General features: G+C 39.5%; 2 protein-coding genes across 2 annotated transcripts; both read right to left on the bottom strand.

Annotated features, from left to right (window-relative positions):
- Positions 1-1,209: 1,209 nt before the first annotated feature.
- LOC309713077 (uncharacterized protein) lies at positions 1,210-8,307 on the bottom strand. The gene is made up of 2 exons (XM_082544421.1): positions 7,933-8,307; positions 1,210-4,716 (listed from the first exon to the last, which is right to left on the bottom strand). The coding sequence occupies exons 1-2, from the start codon at positions 8,090-8,092 to the stop codon at positions 3,254-3,256; spliced, it is 1,623 nt and encodes a 540-aa protein (XP_082400547.1). The 5' UTR covers positions 8,093-8,307; the 3' UTR covers positions 1,210-3,253.
- A 2,084-nt stretch (positions 8,308-10,391) lies between these two features.
- Positions 10,392-13,702, bottom strand: LOC309713083 (uncharacterized protein). Its single transcript, XM_082544430.1, has 2 exons — positions 13,471-13,702; positions 10,392-12,248 (listed from the first exon to the last, which is right to left on the bottom strand). Exons 1-2 carry the CDS (start codon positions 13,589-13,591, stop codon positions 11,089-11,091), a joined length of 1,281 nt encoding a protein of 426 aa, XP_082400556.1. The 5' UTR covers positions 13,592-13,702; the 3' UTR covers positions 10,392-11,088.
- Positions 13,703-14,104: the final 402 nt, after the last annotated feature.

Raw genomic sequence — 14,104 nt, 5'->3', positions numbered from 1 at the left:
AGAAGTCCACCTTTTTATGCGATGTTTGGCATCATCATCTGCCTTTGACGGTGCAAAATGTTTTGTCGACATTGTTATGTTTGTTGGGGAGAAAACTTACAAACATACACTACAGCACAGAGCCACACTGCTAGCGATCGAAGATGTATGTAAATTTGACAAGCTGAACGCATTCTGTACTGGACTGGAGACATAGCACGAGATTGATTGACAATGGTCTACAGCCAATCAGGGCGCAGAAAACGATACGCTGTTTTAAAAAAAAAAGAGCATGCAAAATTGCACCAAAAAAAATCAGCAAAAACAGCGATTCTGCGAAAGGTGAACCGCGAGAGGGACCACTGCGATGCGCTTCTATCTCTTCCAGGTATTGGTTGGGTGGTGCTGCTTCGATTTAGGATGCTCGACATTGCATACACACTGATGTCCTGACAACCATTCACACTAAACTTTCTTTACTTTATTTAATTTGACAATTTAACAGCAACCTGAGACTGTGTGGCCTAAACTCAATGTAGAACCCCATTAAGAAGCTAACGTAGTGGGCTCTCTTCTTGAGGCCTTACTATGTGGGTATTTCAGAAGGAAAGATAATGTAATGCTTTGTAATGGCAGATGCTTTGTCCTGGGCACAGCTCATTTGGTGACAGTGGGAGGAAGAACTTCGTTTGAACAGGAAGAGCCCTCTGATACAGCCTGGTTCAGGGAAGGGGAGTTATAACTGCTCCTGAAGGTTATTCTTGTTTCATGTTTGGAGTAGAATAAAGGGCCATGCTCCAACTGATGTTTAACCAGTATTTTACTTCTCTTCACCAGCAAACACTGCGAAAAACCATGCATGCGCACCACAAAGCGCCATACTCAGATCCACCAGTAGGTGGCGACAACACAACATAGGAACCAGCTTAAACATCCAAATTTGAAAATTACAATCACCTTATAAACACATTCCAGTGCGACAGCTACAGGAGTCATCTGCTGTAAATGGCATGGGTGTGATAAGTAGGAGAAAAAACGTTTATACCACAAGTAATCTGATTAAATTAAATTCATTTTTCTAATCACTGTCAGGCTGAGCGGCACTGATTACTGTTGAGCAGACACTTGGATAGTGATAACATTTCTTTATCCATGTTGATTTAACTGTTCTTACATTGTTTGACATGATATTCGCCTTAGCTTATGCAAATAATACACATAAAACACGAGTCTGTTCAAAGAATGGTGTTTTATTTTATTCACAGTTTTAGTGTGATTTATGTTTCTTTTTTTAACCTGAATGAGGTCACTATCTGTATTTGTCAGGGAAATGTACAGTATTGCAATATTTGCTTAAGAACCTGGGATTACATGAAAACAGTACAAAGATAAGTTATCAAATGTTAAGAAATTTTATTTGTGGACCTCAAGTCTTCAGTCCATCAAGTCAAAGGAAATTAGAAACACAGTTGTCTTATACAAAATATTTATCTGGCAAATTTACCTTTAGAGCCATCATGAGTGGTTACATTGCATAGTAAAAAATAAATCTGGGAGCAATAATAAAAATCATAATACTGGTAAATAACAAAATGTGTATAAGGCTAAAGGAAGGAGTATTATACATTTTGATCAACACTGAAAGTACACTTTTTCTCGATATAACACTTTATTTTTAGCAGTCGAGCTACACTTTCCTGCTGTTATTTGTTCTCCATCCAGCCTATTCTTATGTGCTTTCCTGTTATTAAAAGTAATAGTATTATTATTATTATATTTGATCTATTTATTAACTAAATATGTAGTCCATCTATTGTGTAAGGAGCTTGAGAAAAAAAGCCTCTGGACTTCTTTAAGTTGCTTGAAGACGTTTCACCTCTCGTCCGAGAAGCTTCTTCAGTTCTAAGGTCAAATACCTTTGACCTTAGAACTGAGGAAGCTTCTCGCAACTTAAAGAAGTCGAGACGCTTTTCTTTCCAAGGTCTTTAGAATATGATGACCTAGATGACTGAGAACCTTCACAGACAGTACATCCATCCTTTTTCTTAACCACTTATCAAATCGAATGTGACAAGGGGCTGAACCCAGCATTAATCTTATTTGTGTTACTAAATGGACTGCTCAAAAACATGAATTGACTACTATGAAGATGTCAATGGGAAAAAATCATAATGGCTATCTAATACTGATATGGACTGGAGTAATGAGATAGAATGAAAGGCTGCCTCATTGTTTGAGGAAATGAAAATTATCTTAAGGGGCTTAATTCAAAGACACCTCAAAAATTAAAGTGAAAAAAAGATGCTACAGACTGGTCCATTTTGCCAAGGGAACCAGGGCACCAGTGTGGACCTGCCAATTCTGGTATTCGATGGCAACTGCCAATCAGGCACCACGGTGAGCATAGGGCCCAAGAGGACTTCAGGCTACCCTGATGAAGTCTGTTTCTGATGGTTTGTTTAGAGACATTCACACCAGTGTCCTGCTGAAGATCATTTTTTAGCTCTGGCAGTGCTCATCCTGTCCCTCCTTACACAAAGGAGCAGAAACCAGTCCTGCTGGTGGTTTAAGGATTTCCTACAGCCCTGTCCAGCTCTCCCAGAGTAACTGCCTGTCTCCTGGAATCTCAAACCTTATGACAATGGCAAGTATTGATGTGCCATCCTGGAGGAGTTGGACTACCTATGTAACCTCTGTAGGGTCCAGGAATCATCTGCTAAGTGTAGTGACACTGACCCTTACCAAATCCCAAAATAGTGAAAAAAAAATGAGATAAAAGGAGGGGAAAAAGTCATTCCTGTTTTGGGGGTTGTCTCATCATCGCCCTCCTGGTGCACCTGTTGTTAATTTCATTAACACTGACTAATAACCCCCTCTGCTACTTGACTGACCGGGTTAATATCCCAGTGGTTTAACTGACTTGATTCTATACTCCTAATAAAAAGTATTTCTTTAACTTTTTGAGCAATGCATTCTTAACTTGTAAAAGTTGCTTCACTCTACCATCACACGTGACTGGGGAGAATTTACTTCTTTCCATGGATGTTAACATTTTGTTAGCATCATCATTTACCTCGTCATTCTCTAGGATATTTCTCCCTTATGCATTTTTGTTTAAGCTTCAGAAGAGAGACAGTGGAATACAGTAGACCTGTCTGAGAGGTATCAACCTACACTCTCAGTTATCACGGCGCCATGAAGGAAATCCACTGCTCTGATCTGCACCAACACACTTTACAAATATTTTGGACAAAACCCTGTTACTTTACAGTTTCTATCGTGTGTGGACCCTCATGTGTCTTTTCAGGGTTCCCTGTCGTGAAAATGTTACGCCGCAGACATTACAGCCAAATGGTTTCTCTCCTGTGTGAACTGTCATGTGTGCTTTAAGGTGTGTCTTTCGCTTAAATTGTTTTCCGCAGTCATCACAACTAAACGGCTTTTCTCCTGTGTGGAGTCTAAGGTGTCTCTGCAGACATCCCTTTTGGCTAAATCTTTTACCACACTTATCACAACCAAATGGTTTCTCTCCTGTGTGGACTCTCATATGCGCTGTGAGATCACTATGTAGTCTAAACTTTTTATCACATCTACTGCAACCAAATGGTTTCTCTCCTGTGTGCACTGTCATATGTGCCTTCAGAATTCCCTGTTGGCTAAAACTTTTACCGCATTCATCACAGTGAAATGGTTTCTCTCCTGTGTGAATTGTCATGTGCGCCTTTAGAATTTTCTGATGACTGAATCTTTTACCACAGTCGTCACAGGTAAATGGTTTCTCCCCAGTGTGAGCTGCCATATGTATTTTGAGAGTGCATTGGTGTCTAAATCTTTTGCCACAATTATCACAACCAAAAGGTTTCTCTCCCGTGTGAATTCTCATGTGGATCTTAAGATGTGTTTTCTGGTTAAAGCGCTGTCCACAAAAATCACAACAGAAGGGTTTCTCTCCCGTGTGAATTCTCATGTGAGTGTGTAGATGTGTTTTTTGGTTGAACCTTTGTCCACAAACGTCACAGCCAAATGGTTTCTCTCCGGTGCGTACTGCCACTGATGAATCATCATTTTGTGATACTGTAAAGCATTCCTTTTTAGCCAAACCAGAGGAAGACATTCTTCCCCTCTCTCCCTGAAGTGACTGTTTGCAAAGAAAAGTTTTATTACATTCAGATACTTTAGAACTGTCTTGTCCTTTGTCACTATTTACAACTAATTCAGGTGTCCTGGTTTCCTTCCAGTCACTGTCACTGTCTTCAGTGTCAGGTCCAGAGTCTGATAAAGGCTCCTGCCAATAATAGTCATCATCATCATCCTTAATACTGACTTCAGTCTCAGATAAGCTGGAAGCCTTTTCATCACCATTTGGATGTACATAAATATCTTGATCTGGACTTCTAGCTGATTCCGGTCCTCCACAGTCATCACCATCAGTTTCCATTTTTATTCCTTTAGCTGGGGGGGCATTTAAAGCCTCTGCTTCTCTGTTGCATTTAGTTTTTCTTTGAGAAGTTTGTGAATACTCGGATTTCTCGTCACTGTCTTCATGTTTCACACTGACAGTATGGCCTGGAAACCTGGAGATATCCGCCACCTGCACCCCATTTAGCTGCTCTCCCACCTGACTGGTCCAGAGCTCCTCCTGCTCCTCTTTTATTTGGATGACCTCTGGGTCTTGCGGATCTGAGGTGGGGCTCCATTCAGGGGGAACCTCTTTAATTGCCAACAGTTGTGAGATATCTGCATGGAAAAATAACACAGACATGAGCATTATGAACAAAAAACTACAGCTGCAAAGGGAGAGATGCCAAACTGTGTTTCATTGTTCTGGTAACAGTGACAATAAAGATCTATCTATCTATCTATACTAGAGGTAATTAAAGTAAAACTGGTAAAAATGGTAGTGATAACGAAGTAAATGGAATGAAATTAATAACTAAAAAAACGTAGTTATAGTTATAAAGTTAATAACCAAGTCACACAGGAAGCTCATGTGTGACTGTGACGGTACATGACTGATATCTGATTTGACACTACTACCAGAACCACAAAAGAATGTGGCTGTTTTCTAATTTTACAATCCATCTGGAAAAGAATAAGAAAAAATTGTTATTATAGCTATACAGAAGAAGAATTGCTTACTTAGTGCTAGGCAATTCCACGCATGCTATGACACTTCTGATTTTACTACACAAGCAAACAGAAAAAGGAGAGTTTAACTGGTTTATCAGTAATAAAAAGAATAACTGCTCACTTGAAGCACTGAGAAGCACACTGAGAGGTGATCTGTATCAACCTCATACATTGGTCAAATCATATGATGCAGAAAAAAAATGCAATGAAATGATAATCATAATCCATTAATAACTTTTTAAGCATGGCAAAAATCCCACAAAGGCTGGTGAGGTGCAGACATTTTTAGCACTAATAATTGCAGATTCAAATGAGCTACATCCAAGAATAGTAAAGAGTAGGGATGGGTATCGTTTAGGTTTTATCCGATACCGGTGCCAAATCGGTACTTTTGAAACGGTGCCGGTGCTCAAACGGTGCTCAAACCGGTGCTTAAAGAATGGAGAACACAAAATTGGTCCAAAAACCTCTCATGTTCAGCTGTTTTTTGTAAAAATATAACAATGTTAGCCTTTTCTGCAGCTATGGGGCATATATGGTATCACTCTTGGCTGGAAGCAGTGCTTAAACAATGGAAAAAAAACACAAACTTTGTCCTAAACCTCTCATGTTTAACTGTTTTCCACTTTTTCTTTGGTCATTTTAGCCTTTTTAGCCAGGGTGAAGGGAGTATCTGCCATCAAACAAGAGGACAGCCGCATGTAGCTATGATGATGTTTGCTAGTTCACCTTACATGCATTAATGTAATAACGTGGTTAGCCTACTCAACGTAAATTAGCTACTCACGCAGAGAAGAACGGCTGCTGCTGCCATCATCATCCGTCATCATTTCTGCTACACTGGCAGGCTAGGGGCCAGGACTCTCCTCTTCGTGTTTTTGGGGGATGTTGCATAACAGGCAACCCACCCGCAGTAGATGTGCTCGGTGTGAGGTCTCGCAGCAAGCTATCAAATACGGCGCATTTCTGGGCTTTTAAAAAAAACTCTATGCGTCGCCAGGTGTTTCATCGGATTTGAGGTGTTACCTCCTTTGACAGTATCACAGTATCAGCTTAAAGCACTTGTTGCAGGCTGCTGAGTTTGCATCTTCTGCTGTGAAGTACAGCCAGACTTTTGACCGCTTCGCCTTGGACATTTTTAATCTGTAGCTCTGCTCTAACAGAACGTACGTACCTGGCCCCGCCTACTATCCTCGGAAACGTAAAATGATTGGCTAGAATCTAAAGTGTATCACAGCTCAGGAAAAAAAAGCACCGAAATGTGCGCTGCTTTTCGGTCTGGTTACTACCGTTTATGTCAGAACCGGTGCCATCATGGCACCGGACACCGGTACCCATCCCTAGTAAAGAGGGGTGGAGAATGAAAAAAAGAGAGCAGAGACTCTCAGCAGTTAACAATCTATTAAAGATCATTAGGATCCCACATGAGGAATTGGAAAGTGTGGCTAGGAAGATGAATGTCTGCAATGCCCCGGTGGATGGATGAATGCCCTGCAGTGTGTGAGCTGCTGATGTTTTACAGACTTTGGCTTGTTTTCAGGTGATTACCAATGTCTGTTTTGGTGTGGATTAATTTCTAAATAAAGGCCCATGCAAGAAGAAATAATTTGAATTATAATACTAGTACTACAATATACTGTGAAACCACCAGGGTCCTAAAAGTGCAGTGGCACAACTTTTAGGTCACACCACCTAAAATTGAAAAAATAAAACAAAACAAACAAACAAACAAAAACAGTCAGCAGAAAACAGGAAATAAAAACTGGATTTTGTTCTGAGTGTTCACTCTTGAGTAATCCATCCACTCCAGCCTTCTCTCTCTCTGCCAGTTTTTTGTCTCTACAGCACTTCCAATATATTTCTGCTTTAACCTTTTGTTATGTTTTTTTTTTGTTGTTGTTTTTTTTTAGAAGAACATGGTTTTGGTTAAAGATGTCTTTTGCAAATAAAAAAATAACAGTCTCTTATTTGTTCAGAAGTATATTTATGCTGCACACAAATATTTAAGATATGAAGCCACCTTTAGTAGAGCCTTTATGGACGCTTAGAAGCAGACTGAATTTAGTCCGAGATTAAAGAGCTGCAGTTAGTCTAAAAACATTCTTGCCTACAATATAAACACCAGGCCTGATTTATTTCTAGAAATATTGATCAATCATGAAATGTGAAGACTAACAAAACATATTTACAGATTCAAAGTCCTCACAGTCATACACCTGACACATCAGTGATACTAAGTTCTGATGTCTTCACCTTTGCTCCACAGAAAATGTCCTGTTGTATGGAGGTTAAACTATAAATGGAACATAAATAAGAGACTGCAGGTTTTTGATGTAAACATTCATAATCTATCGTGTCATACAGGGGCACACTTAAACAATTAAAGGCAGTATAATCTCAGTAGAACAAGTACATAAGTTCATACTTGTGAAATTCTTATATTTGTACTACACGCCTTATCACATATTAAAGGCACACTGACAGTTTGCAGTCAGGCATCCATTATGTTAGAGTCTCTTTGAACTTTTAATTAAGTAAAAACATGTCCCAAACTTTGGCTTGCACTGAGGCTGAACTACAAAATAACCCTGTTGTGTACCCACTGTAAACCGTCCGGGTGCTGCTCTGTACTGTTGCCGTTCAGTTCCGTCTTTTACAGCGTTTAAAAAAAAGGAAAAATAAAGTGGAAAAACTGTTTTTGGTATTTGTGAACATATTCCGCTTTACAGAAGCTTTTTATGTGAATCTTCTTCTTTACTAAGCCCTAACGTCCGCCTTTTCACCAGTAGAAACACTCCACATTAAATCTGTGATGATCCTTACCATCTGTCTGCTTTACATCCAGCTGCTGATGGACTCCCAGCGGTTTACTGTCCAGGTTGTCTTTAAAACGAACACTTTCAGTGTCGTGCTGCTGACAATATTCCTCTTCGTTCATAGTGTCCGCATTTGTTCTGTTCTTTAAAATAAACTGGAGGCTCATTTGAGATGAACCAGGCCTGCGCAGGACCGATCACCTCCGCTCACAGTTAAAGAAGCGCTGGCTTCATTTTCTGTCCTGCTTCTACATCCGTGGATGTATTATATAAGAGCGGGATGCAGATTCCAACAGGGAATCCACTCTCCTGAATCCTTTTGTTAAACGATTTGTTGCCGTCTCCGCTGGTTTTTGAGCAGGCATCGGCACGGACACCTTTATTCTCCGTCACCATAGTAACTACAGGCCTTGCAGCAGCAGCAGTAAACAGTTACACCACACAAACGTACATGTCAAAGGCAAATATTAAAAGATAAATATATGTTTTAAATATATCATATTACTAGAAAAATAAGTATTGTAAAAAAAATTATATATTAAATAAATAATAAAGAAACAAAATAAATTCTAATATTATAAATACTGTAAAATAATAGTTAAATTCATTTTTTATTGTGTTTTTTAGTTGTATTAATTTTTAAGTTAAAAAAGATCACAAATGTTAAATGTTTAGCTATGAACAAATTACATATTTACAATCATGTTGTTTGCAGCATTTGTGAAATTTTTCAGTTTTTATAGACACGTTCAAAATTTTAGTCACTCAATACAAAAATGTTATTCCTGGTAGAAGTTTGAATTAACAGGATTAAAAGGAAGTCGCTTGATTGCATTTGTGAACGTCTTCAGGAACGGAAAGATCGTTTTATTTTTAGCAATGATACAGCTATTAAAGCTTCGGGGTTTTAATTAAGAGTTTAAAATAATATATTAAAATAGGCCCTATCTAAGGTATTTATTTCCCATTTATTCTTTCCAATCTTGCCATTTATTTTTATTAGTTCTAATTAGTAGCCCAACTAATGAGGATTTACATACTTTTAACTCAACAGCTGAAACAACTTGGGCATCTGTGATCCAAACAGTTCTTACTCTTTCCATTCATCCCTTACAGTAAAATCAGGCCGATGTGATATTTCTGTCACTAATTTTAATTTGTGTGCTGTATCAGTCTCCATTATTTCCATAAACATTATCCACTGATTAACACTGATCAAAACGTGACTTCTTTTTTTATTAATCCGACTAATCAGTTCTTTTCTCCATATATGTTTTATTGGAAGCCACAACCTCCCCTGTTGTTCGGGCAGATGTCGCCCTCTGCTGGCCTGCTAAAAGAAAAGCACTAGTACTACTCGTACCAATTCAAATGTATCCTACCATGAATAAGAGGGGTGTGGCTGTCCTCTGACGTTTTCCGTTTTTGAATTAATTTATCATCCAAAAGCAGAGAAAGAAAAATAGTGTATATGCTGTTCTTTACATAAAATATCTCATTTGAAAATCTGAGAAACTCTTACTTCACTGTTTGCTGTAAAGGTAACGGTCCTTATTTCTCCATTCACCATGTACACACACAGTGGCTGGAAACAACACCTTTTCTGTCACTTCCTTTTATTTCTGGTTTTATTTACCAAAAGATTTCACAACAGTACAAAATAGACACATCTATATTTATGATATTTATCCTCATTGTTTTCAGAAAGGCATCTTCTGATATACGGCACATTGGTAGCTACAGTTTGGTGGACTAAGAGGACGTCTATTTAACTTAGGAATTGTTCAAAATCAATATTTTACTGGGTAGGCCTTGCAAATTCCATGCATCTATTTTTTCTCCCTTTACCCATGTCAGGGTCATGGGGGTAGCAGCCTTAGCAGTGATGCTCAGACCTCCTCCAGTTCATCTGGGGGACACCGAGGTGTTCCCAAGCCAGCTGGGAGAGTCCCTCAGCTGGCATCCTCCAGTGGGATGTGCCTGAAGCGCTCACCTAGGAGGCATCCCAGTCAGATGGTGAACCACCTCACTGACTCCTCGCAGAAATTAGTTCCTTTTCTGGATATATTTTTTTATCATTGTACTTATTTTCATTGAAAATAAATACTGCCATTCATGAGAAAAGAAGATAAATTGCTTTCATTTACATATCTTAATGGCTCCTCAGCAAAGATTTCCTCCACACAGTGAAATGAAATTTCCAAATTAATTTCAGTCAGATGTTATTTCTAATCAGTTGCATTCCACTCAAGCTTCAAATACAATGAAGCTGATAAAAGCAAGGTATGTGCTTGACTTTGACAATTAAATATCAAATATTGTACCTGAGCACATTTGACCAGCTTGGTTGACTAAACACAAACCCAACCAACCCAAGGAGGGGCATACTCACTGAGAGCACATCCTGAGCACTCTGAAGTACTTTTCGGTGTAAAAACAGACACACAAAGACTTGTTTTTTTCTTTCTTAATTCCTTATTTATTGCACGCAGGCAAGTAAAAGACTTCAAATATATATATAAAATAAATCAATGTAAGACAATTAATTGTTGCATTCAGTGTTTCTTCATATTTCAACAAATTCAACTGAGAAGGATTTTCATCCGAGTATTAAAAACAATACTTAGAATTACATTTATGTTAAGTTGTCCAGTTTTGAGCCTCTGAAAATAGGGCACAAGTATAAAATGGTGATGATTCTTGAACGTTTTTTTGTAAAACCTCTTGAATTAAAGGTGAAAGTCAACCTCCAATCGCATATCGATTGATTTAAAATCCACTGTGCTGGAGTACAAAGACATCTTCTACTATCCAAATATTTATGGACACAGCTGTACATGACTCCAGACGGTACAAAGGGCTTTCATTTACTTTTGTAAAGCAAATCTCTGATTTATACATGTACTTTCTCATGAAAGCAACATTAACAGAAGCTTGATTCAGATTTACTGCCAAAACACTTTTTAAACAACACTCCATTAACTGCAGTTTCTGCAAAGCAACTTCTTAAAAGCTGACTTGACAATTCAATACATTTGTAGGACTCATCAAAATCAGATTGAAGGCATTTAAAAAACTTAAAATATTTAAAAACTCTGTGTGGTCCTTACCAAGGCACTTGGGTAATGTATCATTCACAATGAACCCTGAAATAATGCAGCTTCTAACACTTGTGAAGCGTCATGTGAGCCTTAAATCGTGTCTTTCGATTGAAGGTTTTTCCACAAACATCACAGCCAAACGGTCTCTCTCCTGTGTGGATCGTAACGTGACTCTTCAGATACTCCTGCCGGTAGAACCGTTTTCCACAAAAATCGCACCCGAACGGTTTTTCTCCAGTGTGCCGTCTGGTGTGCTCATCAAAATGCTTCTTCTGGCTGAAGCTGCTGGCACAGAAGTTACACTGATAAGGTTTCTCTCCAGTGTGGATTCTGATGTGTGCCTTGAGATGAGTCTGTTGGCTAAATTGCTTTCCACAAAACTTACACCCAAACGGTTTTTCCCCTGTGTGAGTTCTCATGTGTGTCCTCAGAACACCCTGCTGTCTATACTTTTTACCGCAGACGTCGCAGCTGAATGGTTTCTCCCCCGTGTGCACTCTCAGGTGACTCCGCAAGTTCCCCTCCTGTGCAAACCTCTCACCACAGACGTCACAACCAAAGGGTCTTTCTCCCGTGTGGGTCCTCATGTGTGTTTTAACGTGCATTTTGCGAGTGAACTTTTTACCACAAATATCACAGCTGAACGGCTTCTTTTGTGGGTAGAGTCTTATGTAAGGCTGCTGCGTAAACCTTTCAGTGTTAACACTGTTAGGAAAGTGAGGCACAGGCGTCTCCTTCTGATCTCCATCGCTGGTTTTTGTTTCAGGTCCAGGAGAGGATAAAGGTTCCTGCCAATCATCATCGCCGTCACTGATGTCAGTTTCAGAAGAATCAGAAGCGTTTCCATTTGCTTTCAGCTCTGCACAAATCTTTAGATTTGGGTTTCCAGCTGGTTCTGCTCCTGGATAGTCCTCTCCATCAGTTTCTGCTTTTATCCGATTAGTCTCTCTGTTGTAGTCATGTTGGTTCTGGTGGAGATCTGAAGTCTGAGTTTTCTCATCATCATCATTTTCAGTCTTCACAGTGGCAACAGCGAATGAGAACCTGGTGTTATCAGCTTCCTCCGACCCGTTAAGCTGCTCTCCCCCCGCACTGGTCAGGAGTTCTTCCTGTTCCTCCTTTATTTGGAGGATCTCCTGGTGCCGATGGTCCACACCGAAGCTCCAGTCAAAGGGAATTTCTTCTTTAATCACCAAAACCTTCTGGACATCAGGTGGCAATACTGAAACACACAGACATGGACAGTTGTGTAATTAACTGAACTATTTTAAAGGAAACTAACTTTTTGCTCCTCAATTTAAAAGGACATTCTTTTTTTTTCTGCTACTCCTTTATTTCCCGAAGGGTCTCCACAGTGGAGTTTGCAGTTTATCTGGGTTTGGTAAAAGTACTAAGAGCACACTAGTTGGTGCTCTAAGGTTTGTCTCCTTCCAGCCTCAAGATGGGGATCTTTCACATGACAGCCAAACCACTACATCATGAAGCCATGGGTGCATGAGACACACATGGTGGAAATTAAGCTATTAAGAAACATGCAGTTTTACAAATACTGGAATAAATATTAGAGGCAGTGGATGCTGCTTATAACCAAAAGTATAAATGTTTCAAAAATGTATTTCGGGAAAGTAAGAGAGAACATCATCATCAGCAAACTGATAACAGTATTGCAGTTTTCCTATTAAGAAGTAATAATTAGGCTGGAAGCATGTGGTTAGCTGTTGTGGTATGACTTACATTTCTACAGCTCAACAAGTAAATATTTAGAGCTAATCCTTCCGTCAGCCAAGATGTTCAAATCAAATCAAAAACATAACACACAGCTACGTTTAGCTTTGGGCTAAAATATCACATCTGTAAAGGTAAATCATGGTTTGGAGTAAAGCTATTAATTGTGTTTTGTTCTCAGCTTTAAAACGTCCACATAAATAGACATAGAATTTGGAGCTGCATATAGAGATGTTGAAAAAAGTCAGCTTATGGGATACAGGGTTTGTCTCTGCAGTGGGATGTGGTTTGTGGCTCAGCTGCAGAGGAGGGCTGGAGCAGTGGGTTCAGGGGACAGAGCCAGGGAAGGCTGGCTGGCACAGCTGTTATCCATCACACTAACCACGCCTGCCCCAGTTCAGCATTATTATTTAAGTAATTAAAGCACAAACGCTGCCTTGAACTACACTTGTGTGCACCCTTTAAACAGTCCGGGTGCAACACCGAACCCCCCACTGACTTTCGCTCTTTTTAATCCGTAAATGTCATTAATAACTATTAACAACAACTATCATTACCAAAGTCGCTTGACTGCATTTGTGAACGTCTTCAGGTTAAGAAATAAAAGGAAGCTCCGTTCCTACGTGAACAGTTCATCGACCCCCTAAAACGAGCTACCAGCCGCTAAGCAGCCGTTTCCTGTCCGATAAACTCTCCACGTTAAATCTGATTATTCTCACCAGCAGTTTGGTTTACACCTTCTTTGTCCTGTTGAAGGACTGCGTGGAATTTCATTTCCGGGTTTTTCTCAGAAAGAAGACTTTCGTGGTTCTGTTGTTGAAGATATTCCACTGTGTTCATGGTGCCCGCTGCGTATTTGATCCTTTTTTCCAAAAGAAACTTGGAACGAGCGACGCATGCGCAGATTATCTCGCAGTTCAGTCCGTGCAGTCACGCCACTGGCTTCCCTTCATTGGCTTCCTGTTAAATCCAGAATTCAAAATCCTGCTCCTCACATACAAGCAATGTTCCCTCTAAGTCCCCTCTAGTTAGTGTGCAGTTAGTGTGTAGTGTAGTCAATAGTTTTATTGTGTGTGTCAGAACAATGAGGCGACTACTGAATGATTACAGGTGTTACAGGAGTGATACATCTCCTGTTGTCAGGCCTGCAGGTATCAGGCTGCTGTTCTCCTTTATCTCATAGTGGACAGAAATTATTTTTTGGAGTGGCACAAATAATTTGTGTGGCATCAGATTTGATGCAGAACAGCTGATTGTTCTGTAAATAGTTTGAAATGTTTATTTAAAAAAAACGCCTTGGCTGCATTTTTAGGTAAACAGCTGCAAAAAACTTTGTTTGCATAAATCAGTTAC

Source organism: Aulonocara stuartgranti (assembly GCF_965226115.1).
Source record: "Aulonocara stuartgranti genome assembly, chromosome: 8".
In the NCBI taxonomy this organism is placed as follows: domain Eukaryota; kingdom Metazoa; phylum Chordata; class Actinopteri; order Cichliformes; family Cichlidae; genus Aulonocara; species Aulonocara stuartgranti.
This window is presented reverse-complemented; position numbering and strand designations above follow the sequence as displayed.